At 48.3% G+C, this 16,240-nt stretch overlaps 1 protein-coding gene across 8 annotated transcripts in view; it reads right to left on the bottom strand.

Moving 5' to 3' along the window:
- The window catches only part of pidd1 (p53-induced death domain protein 1), a 173,229-nt gene that overhangs the window by 26,888 nt on the left and 130,101 nt on the right, over nt 1-16,240 (bottom strand). For all 8 annotated transcript variants that reach the window (XR_011949587.1, XR_011949588.1, XM_072518909.1 and 5 more), the window contains 2 exons: nt 5,541-5,691; nt 1,668-1,791 (listed from right to left, as the gene is read on the bottom strand). Coding sequence is in view for 6 of the 8 variants with exons in the window: in XM_072518909.1 (XP_072375010.1) it covers nt 1,668-1,791; nt 5,541-5,691 (275 nt within the window). In the remaining 2 variants the exon portion in view is untranslated. The remainder of the gene's footprint in view (nt 1-1,667; nt 1,792-5,540; nt 5,692-16,240) is intronic.

Below are 16,240 nucleotides of genomic sequence, written 5' to 3'. Positions count from 1 at the left end.
TAGGGTGCTCTTTCCAAGAGCTGGTGCAGACTCAAAGGGCCAAATGGCCTCCTTCTGCACTGTAAATTCAATGATAATCTATGATTAATCTAGGACAAAGGTTCGGCACAACATCGTGGGCCGAAGGGCCTGTTCTGTGCTGTATTTTCTATGTTCTATGTTCTATGCCCAATAGTGGCGATCTTCGGGGTATCGGAGCAGCCAGAGCTACACATGGGGAAGGGGGCCAACGCCCTTGCTTTTGCTTCCCTAATCGCACGCCGGAGAATCCTGCTTGGCTGCCGATCGGCAGCATCACCCAAAGCTGCAGACTGGCTCGCTGACCTCTCGGAATTTCTCCACCTGGAGAAGATTAAGTACGCCATCCGAGGGTCGGAGGAAGGCTTCCTGGATACTTGGGGGCAGTTCGTCGGCCTGTTCCAAAACCTGTTCGAGGCCAGCAACGAGGAGTAAGCCAGGGCAAAAAAAAGAGAAGAACCAAAGGACTGCGCAACCCAGGGGAGGGGGGGGGGGGGGGGGGGAGAGAGAGAGAGAGAGAGAGAGAGAGTGAGGAAACCACAAGAGAAGAGGAAGGGCGCTGAAACCAATGGAGGGGGGTGGAGGAAGGGGTGATATCATAGACCGATCCAGAGGGCAGCAAAATGTACGTACAGTTAGTCAAACGAAGGACAAATAAAGCAAATTAGCGCGGGCAAGAAAAATGTAATGTATATAAGTTACAACTGTTTATAAATATGAGAAAAGCCAATAAAAAGATTTTCAAAAAAAAACCAAAGCAAAACAGGGAGTTGATTAATGGCAGGCGTCTGAAGAAATTATGAGATGCAAATTCGCCTGTCAGTGGAAAACAAGTATTTTACATATCCGACTAGTGAAAACAATGTGGCATTAGAGGTGGTAACTTCAAAGTGGAGGCGTAAGAAAATTGACACGTACCTGCCAAAAGCTAACTCCACAGGGTGAATAATATAAAAGGGAAATAAAAAGTATAAGTCGAACACGAAGGGGAAAAAGGGGGAGAGACAGCTAGCATCAAACTTCAGCAGTTACAGATATAGCCTCCTAAAGGAAGTAGCTATTTTTCACCTTCACTGAACTTGAAGGCTATTTCCCAGAAGTGGCCACCTTAACCTGTGTGTGGTAATTATTGTATGGACTTAGCTAAAAGAGTTACTTAATACTGGATCTTGTTTGGGAAAAGGTATGTCTCAGAGTTCAGTTGGTAGGTAGTTGGGGACCAAGAGATAATTTCATGTAAAATTATGTGTGTATAGTCGTCAGTATACTGAAGTCTCATGCTGTATTATAGCCCTTCTTGTCATCTGTATTTTTGTCTTTCTTTTCGGTAAATAAATATTCTTTATTAATTGGTCACACAACGACTGGACTGTTCCTCACTGGGTGTACATCGTTCCTCACATTATACCAAAAAGAATACATGCACCGCCATGAACCAGTGTTCTAAGGTACCCTTCTGGATTTTGGGATACCCTCGCATTTAACATCAGTGTGGTTCTTTACACAGTATATAACTCTAATACAGATGTGTTTCAAAATGAATATTATTAGAAAAGAGCTGCAGTTCCCAATGCAAAATCTTACTGACATTGGGAACCTCAAAACTCACACATCATTGGATTGAACACTATTCCATCACATGACATTACCTGAATCTATTTCAATCCCTTTTTCGAATCCAGCAAAAAACTGTTCCCCTTCAAACATTTCGACAATTTCAGATGGCTCAGGACCACAATACCTGGGCTCCAACTTCTTGCAAACAGATTCAACCTAAGGTCACATTAACAAAAACAGGCAAATTGAATCTCACAAGCATTGTGAAATATAGACAATCATTAAATGTTGGCCTAACCTGTGACATCAACATCCGTGAACAAATAAACTTAAAAAATTGTCTTGAAAGCTGTCCTTCTCATGAAGTGTGTGGTCAAAAGGTGTCAGCCATGGCCCAACTGACTGAGCTAAAGTTCCAATCGGGAGACATGAGCACAACATCTAAAGCTTACATCCTGATGCAATATGGTGGAGAGGCTGTGCTACCAGAGGTGCTATCTTTTACCTGCCAGTTGTGGCTCAGTTGGAAGCATACTTGCCTCTGAGTAACAAGGTTCTGGGCTCAAGCCCCACTCCAGTAATGTGAACACAAAAATCTTGGTTGACATCCCAGTTCAATACTGAGGATGAGCTGCATTGTCGGAGGTGCCATTTCTGGATCAGAAATTAAACTGAAGCCTCACCTGCCCTCTCAAGTGGATGAAGAAGATCCCATGGCACTATTCTGAAGGAAAGCAAGTGAGTCATCCTCAATGTCCCATCCAATTTTTCTCCCTCAATGGACACCACAAAATAGATTATCCACATATTATTACATTGCTGTTATAGGAGCTGCTGAGCTCAAATAGGCTGCCATGTTTCATACAGTACACGGCAAAACGACTACACTTCAAAAGTACCACGTTGACTGTGAAGCTCTATGATGATCTGGTTTCCTCCCACAGTCCAAAGATGTGCAGGTTAGGTGGACTGACCATGCTAAATTGTCCCTTAGTGTCCAAAGATGTGCAGGTTAGGTGGGGTTACGGGGATAGGGTGGGGGATTGGGCCTAGGTGGGGTGCTCTTTCAGAGGGTTATTGCAGAACCGTGGGGCCAAATGGCCTGCTTCTGCACTGTAGGTATTCTACGATCATACTGCCTTTCTATTTTTCCTGCCAAAGTGGACACGTTCATATTTTCCAATGTTATATTCCATCTGTCAGATTTTTGCCCACTCACTCAACCTGTCTATATTCCTTTGAAGACCTCCTCTTGACAACTTACTGTCCTATTTATCTAGTGTTATCAGCAAATTTAGCTATCATATATTTGGTCCCTTCATCTAAGACATTGATATAGATTTTGGGCAGCACGGTGGCGCAGTGGTTAGCACTGCTTTCTCACGCCGCCGAGGACCTGGGTTCGATCCAGACCCCAGGTTCGATCCAGGCCCCAGGTCACTGTTCGAGTGGAGTTTGCACATTCTCCCTGTACCTGCATAGGTCTCACCCCCACAACCCAAAAATGTGCAGCATAGGTGGGTTGGCCATGATAAATTGCCCCTTAATTGGAAAAATGTTTTAAAAATTTAAGATATAGATTTTAAATAGTTGAGACCTCAACACTGATCCCTGTGGCACTGCACTAGTTACAGCTTGCAGACCCGAAAAAGACCGATTTATCCCTACTCTCTGCTTCCTGTTAGCTTATCAATCTTTTATTTGTACTAATATGTTTGCCCCTACACCATGAGCTCTTACTTGCAGTAATTTTTGATGGAACACCTGATCAAACACCTTTTGGAAATTCAAGTACACCGTATCTTTAGGTTCCCCATTATCCAGCTTGTTTTGTACTTCCTCAAATAACTAAAATTAGAACAAAGAACAAAGAAAATTACAGCACAGGAACAGGCCCTTCGGCCCTCCCAGCCTGCGCCGCTCCAGAAATTAGTTAAACATGATTTCCCTTTTACAAAATCATGTTGCTTCTACCTGATTACATTGTGATTTTCAAAGTATCCTGTCATAACCTCCTTAATAACGGATTCCAGCAATTTCCCTATGATGAATGTTTTGTCACTGGCTTTTCGTTTCCTGCTTTCTGTCTCTCTCCTTTCTTGAATAAAGGGGTTACATTTGCTATTTTCCAATCTGCTGGGGCTTTTATAAAATCAAAGTACTTTTGGAAGATAATCAATGCCTCTACTATCTCTGCAGCCATTTCTTTTATAATCTTAGGATGCAGGCCATCAGGACCGAAGAACTCGTCAGCCTTTAGATCGAATAATTTTCCCAGTACCTTTTCCCCGGTGATGATGATTATTTTAAGTCCCTCCCTCCAATTCATTTCTTGATTGTCAAGTATCTATGAGAAGTTTTCAAAGTCTTCCAAAGTGACTACAGTCACAAAAAAGGGTTGTTGAATGCTCTCTACATTTCTGTGTTTTCCTTTATTAAATCCCCAGCTGCACCCTCCAGAGGACCGACACCAGGAGCGGGATTCTCCGACCCCCCGCCGGGTCGGATAATCGGCGGGGGCTGGCGTGAATCCCGCCCCCGCCGGTTGCCAAATTCTCCGGCACCGGATATTCAGCGGGGGTGGGAATCGCGCCGCGCCGGTTGGCGGGCGCCGCTGGCGGTTCTCCGGCCCGCGATGGGCCCAAGTCCCGCTGCTGGAATGCCTGTCCCGCCGGCGAGAATCAAACCACCTCTCTTACCGGCGGGACAAGGCGGTGCGGGCGGGCTCCGGGGTCCTGGGGGGGGCGTGGGGCGATCTGGCCCCTGGGGATGCCCCCACGGTGGCCTGGCCTGCGATCGGGGCCCACCGATCCGCGGGTGGGCCTGTGCCGTGGGGGAACTCTTTTCCTTCCGCCTTTGCCATGGTCTCCAAATGGCGGAAGCGGAAGAGACCCTCTCCACTGCGCATGCGCGGGGATGCCGTGAGCGGCCGCTGACGTTCCCGCGCATGCGCCGCCCGGCAAAGTCAGTTTCGCGCCAGCTGGCGGGGCACCAAAGGCCTTTCCCGCCAGCTGGCGGGGCGGAAATCAGTCCGGCGCGGGCCTAGCCCCTCAAGGTTAGGGCTCGGCCCCTCAAGATGCGGAGGATTCCGCACCTTTGGGGCGGCACGATGCCGGACTGATTCGTGCTGTTTTTGGCGCCTGTCGGCGGACATCGCGCCGATTGCAGAGAATCCCGCCCCAGACTCCTTCCCCTAGAATCATTCTTTCTCACTGGGATGAATCTTTGCTGAGAGTTATTCAATATCCCTCTAAGAGTCTTCCACTGCATCTCTACTTTTCTACCTAGGCTAGTATTTTCTAACCCCACCCCCGAAGCGGCAGAGGCGATTTGCCATTGGCTGCCGGTGGGATCTACTGGTCCTGCGATGCCTATGGCATTTTGCGTGGCTCGTCCGTCCTACCACCAGCTATCCCGCTGCAGGGGATTGCCCTTGGCAGGGCCAGAAGATCCTGCCAGCGGACAGGGCCAGAAAATCTAGTCCCTAGTTTCCCAGTTCACTTTTGTCAACTCTGCCTTCATACCCATTTAATTACTTTTATTTAGGTTCAAAACACTAGTCTTAGACCCACACTTCTCACTTTCAAACTGAAATCAAATTCTATCATATTATGATTGCTGCCAGGTAACCGGTTCCAGTACTGGGAGGTTATTAATTAATCCTGTCTGATTGCACATTTCCAGGTCTGGACTAGTCTCTGGTTGGTGCTAGAACATGCTGCCCTAAGAAAATGTCCTGAATATACTCTATGATCTAATTTTCCAGGCTACCTTTTCTGATCTGATTCGCATAATCTACATATAGATTAAACTCACTGTGACTTTAATTGCAACCTTGACTTTAATTGCAACTGTGACTATACTTCATAAGTACTTCATTGGCTGTAAAGCACTTTTAAATGCACTGAGGTCAAGAAGGTGCTATTTAAATGCAGATCATTCTTCTTTCTGTAAGGAAGGCGTACCTTGTGTTTGGGAACACACTGCAGGAAAATTTGCTCTGGGTCCTTCTTTCTCTGCAGCGCCAAAAAATTGACTTGCCACCTCCGCAAGCGTTCGTACACTTTTTTAGCAATACCACCGATATATGTCTTAGTTGTGTACCACAGCCAGTACCTGTTTGACCCAAAAACAAAGCAGAATTCATCATCAAGACATTTGTTCTGAACAAGGAGTTGGGTTCTCCAATAATGCTGCATGAATGTCATGGACCCCTTCCTGAAAAAGGAGAAAACATATCTCGAAGGCGAGCCAGCTCCAGGCCATTGTTATAACCCCACAGAACAGAAACATCCAAGAAACAGCCACTGGGCTGATCTGACAAGTGAGTTCCTTTCATTCGATCCTCCAATCCCACAGTCACTTGATTCTCATTTGCATGTCTCTGTGCATAAATTTCTTCTAATACTGCCTTTTGTATTTCAACTTCCCAAGCATGGAGTACTGTGAAGGATTGCCCCCTTCACCTTTGATTTACCTGATTACGGAGCAGCTTTTCTCCAGACAGTAAGCCTTTCCAAATCTCCTCTGCTGGGTTTTGGAAACTTAACACACTGCAGTCAACTGCAGAAGAGACAATGGGCGCGATCTTCCGGCCACGCTGCGCCGGATCAATAACTCTGCACCGTGCAGCGTGGCTGGTGAAAGCTGGGAGACCTCGCTCCCGGGATCTAACCAGCTCACAACGCAATCGCACGAGACGTTGCAAGGGGAATCCCTCCCACAATGGACAGGATCACTTTTTTAGCAAATCTGCATATTAGAGCGAGGCAGTCAGCCTTACTCTAATGTGCAGATTTCCAAGGGACCCGAGGCTTTGGAATTCAATCCGTTTGGTCCGGGTCTGGAAGGTCCAGGTCTGGATGGATTCCAAGCCAAATTTTACAAACACTTTGGTGCATTGCTGAATCCATTTATGGTGCGGATATACAATGAAGCTCTGGAGAAGGGTGTGCTTCCCCCCTCCCCAACGTTGTCACAGGCCTCCATTTCCCTCATCCAAAAAAAGGACAAAGATCCGGAACAATATGTATCTTACCATCCGATTTCACTCCTGAATGTGGAAGCAAAAATCCTGGCTAAGATCTTGGCTACACGTATTGAGGGGTGAGTGCCGGACGTGGTTGGCGAGGACCAAACCAGGTTCGTAAAAGGCAGATTATTAGCAACCAACATACGAGGCGATTGGACGTAACCATGATGCTCGCAGGAGGAAGTGAGATGGAGATTGTGGTGTCAATGGATGCCGAGAAGGCATTTGACGAGAGGAATGGGTGTACTTGTTTGACATTTTGGAACAGTTTGGGTTTAGGCAGGGATTCATGGACTGGGTTACACTGCTGTACAAAGCCCCGAAAGCAAGCATCTCCACTAATGGGGTAACAATGTGAGTACTTCACCTTGCACTGTGGGACGAGACAGGGATGCCCACTCTCTCCTCTGTTCTTCGCCCTTGCGATTGAGCCATTGGCGAGGGCTCTTTGAGCATCTGGGGAATAGAGGGGTATTTGGGGGGGTGGGGGGGGAATGGAGCACCAGCTCTCTTTGTAGGCGGATGACCTCTTGTTGTACATTTCTAATCCCACGGAATCATTTGACAAGATTCTGGGGATTCCGAGTGAGTTTGGCTCCTTCTCCAGGTACAAGCTCAATACAATAAAGAGCAGGATGTTCCTGATTGGCTCCGGAGAGCAGGAGGGGTGTCTGAGGTCTGAGTAGGCTTCCGTTCCACTTGGCAAGAAAGAGCTTTTGCTATCTGGGCATCATGTGGCACGGGACTCGCCACATTAAGTGGAGGGGATGAAAGAGGAGTTTAAAAGATGGGACAGGTTGCCGCTGTCTCTGTCCAGGGGAATCCAGACAATAAAAATGGTGATCCTGCTGAGGTTCCTTTTTGTATTTCAGAATCTTCCAATCTTGTTGCCCAAATCTTTTTTTTAAAAAGTCAATAGGCTTATTCTGCGTTGTGTGTTGGCGGGGACGATTCCTCGTATTAAGAGAGCTTATCCAGAGATGGGTAGACAGGGAAGTGCCTTGGTTCTCCCTAACTTTCAGAGTTGCTACTGGCCTGTCAATATTGTCATGGTCCGAGGGGCAGCACGGTGGCTCAGTGGGTTAGCCCTGCTGCCTCATGGCGCTGAGGCCCCAGATTCGATCCCGGCTCTGGGTCACTGTCCGTGTGGAGTTTGCACATTCTCCCCGTGTTTACGTGGGTTTCGCCCCCACAACTTAAAGATGTGCAGGGTAGGTGGATTGGCCACACTAAATTGCCCCCTTAATTGGAAAAAATGAATTGTCTAAATTTATTTAAACAAAAATATTGTCATGGTCCGGAAATGGGTATTAGACCAAGGATCGGTGTGGAGGAGGCCTTGTGTAGCGAGGCCTAAAGGGCACTGGCTTCAGCTCCTCTGCCATTCTCACTGAAGAGCTATTCGCCGAATCCAGTGGTAGTTTCCACTCTTAAGGTGTGGAATCAGTGGCAACTACATTTTGGCTTGGAGGGCATGTGTAGAAAGGCCCTGATCTGTGGTAATCATAGATTTCTCTGAACAAGGTTGGATGCCAGGATTAAGGAATAGGACTGTTTGGGAATCAAATGCTTCGAGGACCTGTTTCTGAGTGGGAGATCTGCGGACCTGACTGAGTTGACGGAGGTTTATCAATTGCCCAACGGTAATGGGTTTAGATACCTCCAAATCAGGGCCTTTTTGAGTAAAGAGGTAGGTTCGGTCACAAGGTTGCTGCCCTCGGGTTTACAGGTTGCTGCCCTCGGGTTTCGGAGGATGATATTGGGGATGGCAAGATCTCTGACGTGTATGCAAGGAGGGAGGACGCTTCATTGGTGACAATGCAATGAAAATGGGAGGAAGAATTGGGAGGCATGGTGCGATTATGGATTTGTGGAGAAGCATTGTGAAGGATTAATGCATCCTTATCATGTGCCAGACGTAGTCTTATTCAGCTTAAAGTTGTACACATATGACGTCGGCAAGGCTGAGCTGATTCTTCCTAGAAGTGGTCGATCAGTGTGCACAATGTGCCAGGTCCCCTGCAAATCATGCCCACATGTTCTGGTCCTGTCCAAAATTGGTGAGGTTCTGGGAGGGAGTCACGGATTTCTTGTCTCAGGTGGTGGGGTGGTGGTCACGCCTTCTCCATGGGTAGCTATTTTTGGAGTGTCCGAAGATGCGGGTGTCTTCGTGGGGAAAGAGGCCGATGTGGCTTTCGCCTCCCTGCTGACCTGGAGGAGAATTTGCTAAACAGGTGTTCCTCGGATCCACCAGGTATCAGGTCTTGGGTGTGAGACCTTGCTGAGTTTCTTCATTTGGAGAGGGTTAGGTTCACCATTAGAAGAATGGATAAGGGGTTCTGCATGAGGTGGAAAGCTGTTCATCGACTTTTTCAAGAAGTATTAGAACGTCAGCGGAGAGATGGGGGGAACGTGGGAGAGGGTGGCGGGGTATAGCAACTATTGGTTATTAAGTGGTAGAGGGTTATTCTACTTTGGTTAAAAAAATTCCTTGGGGTTGTTGCTGATGCATTTGTATATGTGGGGGTTCCTGCTGTGTTATGTCGCTATAGTGTTGTTTGATGCACTGTTACTGTAGTATCGATTGTTTTTTTTTTTGACTGTTCCTGTTTTTGTATTTTCTGGATATACCTTCAATAAATTATCTTTAAAAAAATAAGAACAACGATGCTTGTACACGTTGGCCCGTCACTGGCATCCCCCTTGTGGTGATGTGCATCAATGTAAATACATGTAGGCTAGCTAGACACTAGAGGGAGCACAAGAGACATCACACACACACACTCAACCAAAAGATCAAGTAGATAGGACACGACCAATAGACATTCATGATACACAAGGAGGTGACACGACCACAGGGGGGCATTACACCAACCCATATATAAAGGACACCACACACATGATCTGTCTCTTTCCAGTGGAGACACTCAGTGAATAGAGACACAGGGTTGATTCAATATTACACCCACCACGTGGATTGCAGCAACTGGTTAGTCAGTCTGGGTAGCTATAGTAGGATTAGCAGTAGTGTTGAACCCGAGTAATAGAAGTTTAAATAGTTTAATAAACGTGTTGAAGTTATCTCCATGTCTGAACCTTCCTTTGTCAAGTGCACCACAAGGAAGCCACTTATGTTACACCTACAACATCACAAATCACCCCTCTGGGTCCCCAGGGAACATTCCACATATCACACTAACCATTAAACAACAAGGAAATATCACTGTTCCATATTGTTGCCAATACAATGCTATATCAGCTCATTTTGACAAAAAAAAACAGTATCGCCCTTCCCAGGTTCCCCAACAGAAAGGGAGGATAAGCCTGTGGATGTGTTATGTGTTATCATGTCCAGAACTTTGTTGCATAAATGATCTGTCCATCAATGTGTAACTTGTTCCATGTATGAATGGCATTCTCTGTCCAGGAGCTGCAACTGTGCAAGCCCTCCCACACGGCCCAGTCTCACCGGAACCAAATCCTGGCAGTCCAAAGATGTGCAGGTTAGGTGGATTGGCCATTCTAAATTGCCCTCAGTGTCCAAAAGGGTTAGGTTGGGTTAAGGGGATAAAGGGGATAGGGTGGAGGTGTGGGGCTTGAATTGGGTGCTCTTTCCAAGGGCCAGTGCAGACTCGATGGGCTGAATGCCCTCCTTCTGCACTGTAAATTCTATGATTCAATGATCCACATATTCTACTGCCGCTCAAGGTGCAGTTGAACATCCTTGACTTCCAGCGTATTTAACCCATGGTAATGTGCCAGTTACATGCAGCACTCACCACACCAGCCCAAAAAAGTATCAGCAATCTGTGAAAGCATTTCTTCAATGCCGTTAGCATGTGACCCATTTGGATCAGTGTCACGCACCAGGTCCCGCAGCGTCTTCTTCTTGCTTCAAACCGGATTGTCTTCTGGACTCATACGTCCACCTGACCCTGGCATTCCAGGACCCAGATATCGGAGAAAAAGCAGCCTCCAGGCTTCTCCAGCCACCAGCAGGAGCAAGCAGCAAACACAACCTGCAGCTGTGAAGTGCTCTCACAACTAACAATACCAATTCTTTATTAGCAATAGCCTTCAACTGTACAACTAGAAGCTGCTCACAGTCAAAGGGAGTAAATGCGACTGTCAGCGTATAACCAAGAACAGGGCTCTGTCCTGGAAGTGTTTGGTAGGACAGACAGGCAGCAGTTGTAGTTGCCCCTGTCATCTGTATACACAATATTTCAAGATGGCCTGACGCCTCACAGACTAAAAGCCCCTAAACCACTTTTAAGCAGCCCAACTCAAAATTCAGCCTCTGTGGCTGTCTTTGATCTGTGTCTGGGGGCAGCACACCCAACTCGTTCTCAGACCCCCCCCGCCCCCAGTCCAGAACAAAGATCACACCATTTGCCGCAGATTATCCCAAGGCAAGTGTGGTGAGGTGCAAAATCTCCCAACTCACACCGTTGCTTCCCCGGAGCAACTATCCAAAGTAACTGTCACTGGTTGCAGCACTTTAATTAATTAGAAGACTAGAGATAAAATGTGAAAAAAGGCCACTTCAATCTTGCCCAATACCTTGCCCAACCAGCATCCCAAGCAAGGCAGAGCTGGTCAAATTGCATCTGAATCCAAATCTCCTCAACTTTCATTTCTAAAGTACTGTTGCAGTGAATTGAAAAAATGGTTTGTGAACACAAGGAGAAATTCAAAGCAGCTTCAACTTACTTCCGTGGCATGTGTTAAACATTAGGGACTGTTCCAGAGTGTTGCTCTTGCTAAGTCACAGAATGCATTATTTTACCCAGGTCTGGAATAATATAATGTACAAACCAGTAGGCTACATGACAATCTTCAATGTATGCTCAGGAACCTGGCAAATTGGGTCATCTGCTCTTCATAAGAGTCCACTTGACTATCATTCCAAAAGGAATGGAAAGTGGGCGCATTCAATGAAAGTTACGCTCTGCCAGATTGCTGCCCATATGATGAATATCAACCGCAATAAAATATTTCTCTGTTAGATTGTATATATGTATTCTTTTAGGTCTATAAAGTTATAGCTTGGCTGGTAGAGAGATGGATCCTCCCGGTTAGATCCTTCCTGCATACCTAGTCTCAGTGCCTCCACACATTGCCTTCAAACCAGCTGTGGTGGGGAAGGGACTGTCGCCTACCTCCTTCTGAAATGTGCCGTTGCATTAGCAGGTTTGGAAAGAGCTGCAGTGGTTTTTCCTGAGGTTCATCCTGAGCAGCTCCAGAACGCAGGACGAATCGTTCCACGGCTGTTCCCAGTGTGTACACCAAGATAAAGAGCAACGGCTGCTGGAAGACCATCAACTTGGTGAAAGAAGCTCTTTGATCTGCCCGAAACTTCCTAATCTTCAACTGCAAAGAGCTGTCGATGATAGAATGTTGCAGATTGGCACATTCCAAGATCCGGGAATAGGTGCTGAGGGATGAACCCATGTTTGGGACAGCTACCACAAAGGCTCAGTGGTAAAAGGCCACTATCTAAGGCCCTCCCACCATAACATAGTGAGGGACTGAGAACTGTGTAAAATCTCTCAGACTGTATGCATAGAGAATGTTTGACATGAAATGGAAATGTAACCTGTAATGGCAGCATAGTGAGGCACCTCATGTACTGTATTGAAGTAACCTATTCTACATTGCACTTTGTCAAATTTGAAATGTTACATAACGTACTTTGACAAATTTATGAATAAAGTATATTTTTGGAAAAATAATTCCTTTAGTCTAATTGATGTTCAGTAAACACTAGGACCGTAATTCTCCCAAACAATTTCTGAGTTAATTTGTGGTGGGTTTTTTAGAGAGTTTCTCACTGGTTTAGTCCACGCTCAGAATTTTTTTTACCACTGGGGAGCTGAACTCAGATTCGCCCACCATTTTGAAAGGGTGCCCCGATCTCTAAGTGAACTTGTGGGTCCACCATGCTCCCCATCCATGGGCAATGTCATCCCCCACACACATGGACACTACCCCCCCCCCCCCCCCCAAGCGAGGACACCCTGCTATGGAGTCCCTGGGGGTTCCCCCTCTTCAGCCCCCCCAAGCCCACTTATAGCACCCCCCCCCACCCTTCCAGGACCCCCACCCATCACCCCTCCAACCTCCCAGAGGTCCATTCTGACCTGCTTTGCACTCCTCACTCTTCAAACCCCCCCCCCCCCCCCAAAACGGTCATTTCATGGGCATGGCCCCCCTCAGCCCTTGGCAGTACCACCCTGGCACTCGGGCACCCTTGCACTGCCACCCAGACAGTGCTCCTGCCAGCTGGGCAGTGCCAAGGTGCCCACGTTCCAGGGAGCCACCCTACATTAATCCATACCACTTATGGGTCTCCGATGGCCCAGGAGACTCCTCGGGTTCCGTTCCACCTGATCCACGTTTGTACGGACCAGCACTGATTAGCGCCTGGCTGCAGCCTCCCTGGGGTGTCCAGAGAATCGACAGGGCGGAGAGTGGTGGATCCCGGGCAGGTAGGTCGTAAGAAGGTTTACGATCTACTCATTTGGTCCCGCCCATTCTGGACATTCCGGGACTTTGGTGAATGTCACAAGGCACGGAGGCTGTTGGGAGGTCTGCTAGAGGCCTCTCCCGGGATTCCCTGGCTGCGTTGTGCTCTCGCTTGAGTGCAGCGCAGCAAGAGAATCGAGCCCGAGGTGAATTTATTCAAAGGTTGCTTGCCTGTAAGGTTGAAGATCTGGGGCAAAATTCTCCGGAAACGGCGCGATGTCCGCCGGCTGGCGCCCAAAACGGCGCAAATCAGACGGGCATCGCGCCGCCCCAAAGGTGCGGAATGCTCCGCATCTTTGGGGGCCGAGCCCCAGCCTTAAGGGGCTAGGTCGGCGCCGGACGAATTTTCGCCCCGCCAGCTGGCGGAAAAGGCCTTTGGTGCCCCGCCAGCTGGCGCGGAAATGACATCTCCGGGCGGCGCATGCGCGGGAGCGTCAGCGGCCGCTGACAGCTTCCCACGCATGCGCAGTGGAGGGAGTCTCTTCCGCCTCCGCCATGGTGGGCCCCGATCGCGGGCCAGTCCACTGTGGGGGCACGCCCCGGGGCCAGATTGCCCCGCGCCTCCCCCAGGACCCCGGAGCCCGCCCGCGCCGCCTTGTCCCGCCGGGAAGGTAGGTGGTTTAATTTACGCCGGCGGGACAGGCATTTTAGCGGCGGGACTACGGCCCATCTGGGCCGGAGAATCGCGCGGGGGGGCCCGCCAACCGGCGTGGCGCGATTCCCACCCCCGCCGAATCTCCGGTGCCGGAGACTTCGGCAACTGGCGGGGGCGGGATTCATGCCTGCCCCCGGCGATTCTCCGACCCGGCGGGGGGTCGGAGAATCTCGCCCCAGAACTCTGGCTTTATATGTAGAAAGGTCAGCTTTAATGACTGCAGACATTGAGGGCACGACCAATGGGCACTCTGCACCAGAAAAGCAGCATGCCACGGTGCAATGTGATTGTTGAAAGCCAGGAGACCCTGCTCTCGGGATCTACCCAGCTCGCCGCGCCTTGTGTGATCCAACACTCGTACATTCGTGAGGGGTCGGCGGGTTGGGGGTGGGAGTTTGGGGGTCATTTCGGGGACCTCAGAGTTCGGGACTCCATTTAAAAATGGGGAATTCCGGCTAGTGGAACTCCCTACTGTATAAAACGGGGCTATGTGCGACCACGGCCGCGCGTTCCCCGTTCAGGCCCCTTATATTACACGAGTCGTGTTGACTAGCCATGTGTTTTTCGGCACTGCGAGCGTCGGGAAACACGCGGCTAAACGTGCTCGCTAGGGGACTTTGTTCTCTTTTGGGAGAATCGCGACCTATAGGTCTGGTATTGTGTGCCCTGGGTCGGCTTTGTCTTTGTTCTTTTTAAAAAAATGTATTTTATTACAAACATGTATCAAATCAGGTTCCAGCGAATAAACACCCCGGGAAACATACATCCCAACAATCAACTATATAGTCTGTACAGATTTTCCAACTTTTCACCGCCACCCACCGCGGCGAACAGCCCCTCAAACACGGTCACAAACATCCCCCACCTTTCCTCAAACCCCCTGAACTCATACTTTATCTTCTCTAATCGCAGGAAGTCGTACAGGCCACCCGATGCCGACCGCCACACCAGCAAAACTCGCTGTCGTGCAATCAGAGAGGCGAAGGCCACAACATCGGCCTTCCTCCTCTTCATGAGCTCCGGCTCCTCTGAAACCCAAATATTGCCACTAAAGGTCAACCTCCTCCTCCACTATCCTGGCTAAGACCGTGAACACTCCCACCAGAATCTTCCAATTTTTCGCAACACCAAAACATGTGATTTGTCTTTGTTCTTCACACGCCTTTGTAAAGGGTCTGGTACAGGATCTTGCTTTCATTAGTGCATGATGTCGTGTTAGGTACACTGGTCTAACACTGGCTGCAACTGGATGCAGCTTAGATCAGAAAGATATTCCAGACCTTGAAGATAGTTCAATCAGGTTTATTGAACTAATAGCACAGTTCTCTGTGAGTTCGACTCTCTGCTAACTTAAGTGTGGTTACTCTGTCTGACTGAACCAGACTAGCTCTTAGCCACGTGGTGGAGGTGTGAGATTGTAACAACACCTTGACTGACTCTCTAGATGTTCATCAGTGGAAAGAGGCGGAGTGTGAGTGCCCCGTGTCTTTTAAGTCAGATCCCACCCCCGAGTGACCTGCCTGCTTATTGGTCATGTCCTGTTCTGTGTTTGTCTGTACATCATTATGTGTGTGTCTGCATATCATGACAAATGGTATCGAAAATGAGATTGGCTGGCCTGTCTATGGATACATACATCATTTATTAACAAGACTTCCTGTGGCATGGCTGACGGTGAGTCAGTTTTTTAATTAACTATTTCAGTTTAGGGCAGCATGTGGTGCAGTGGTTAGCACTGGGACTGCGGCGCTGATGACCCGGGTTTGAATCCCAGCCCTGGGTTACTGTCCGTGTGGAGTTTGTACATTCTCCGCATGCCTACGTGGGTTTCAACCCCACAACCCAAAGGTGTGCAGGTTAGGTGGATTGGCCACGCTAAGTTGCCCCTTAATTGCGGAAAAAAATAATTGGGTACTCTAAGTTGATAAAAAAAAATTCAGTTAAATTTCAGAAGCAAATGAATAAGTTAGGGGCAGCATGGTGGCATTGTGGTTAGCACTGCTGCTTCACGGCGCCGAGGTCCCAGGTTCAATCCCGGCCCTGGGTCACTATCCGTGTGGAGTTTGCACGTTCTCCCCGTGTCTGTGTGGGTTTCACCCCCACAACCTAAAGATGTGCAGGCTAGGTGGATTGGCCACGCTAAATTGCCCCTTAATTGGAAAAAATGAATTGGGTACTCCAAATTTAAAGAAAACAGAAAGAAAAAAAAAATAAGTTAAACTATCTTATGAGAGCACTGTGGGAGTGTAGGGTTGCTATTTTATATACATCGGCACATTAACGACTGTTTGGGTGCCATTTCATATTCTCACCTGGACCTGGAATTATTTTTTTAATCAATTTCGCTTCCATCACATCTGTTCCGATGGTGCCACTTTCCAAAACGCTGCTGCTGACATGTCTTCCTTCTTCCTTAATTGTGGTTTCCCACTCACTGTTATTGACAGGGC

This window comes from Scyliorhinus torazame, chromosome 10 (assembly GCF_047496885.1).
Source record: "Scyliorhinus torazame isolate Kashiwa2021f chromosome 10, sScyTor2.1, whole genome shotgun sequence".
NCBI lineage: Eukaryota > Metazoa > Chordata > Chondrichthyes > Carcharhiniformes > Scyliorhinidae > Scyliorhinus > Scyliorhinus torazame.
The sequence above is the reverse complement of the archived record's forward strand: the minus strand, read 5'-3'. Positions and strand labels throughout refer to the sequence as shown.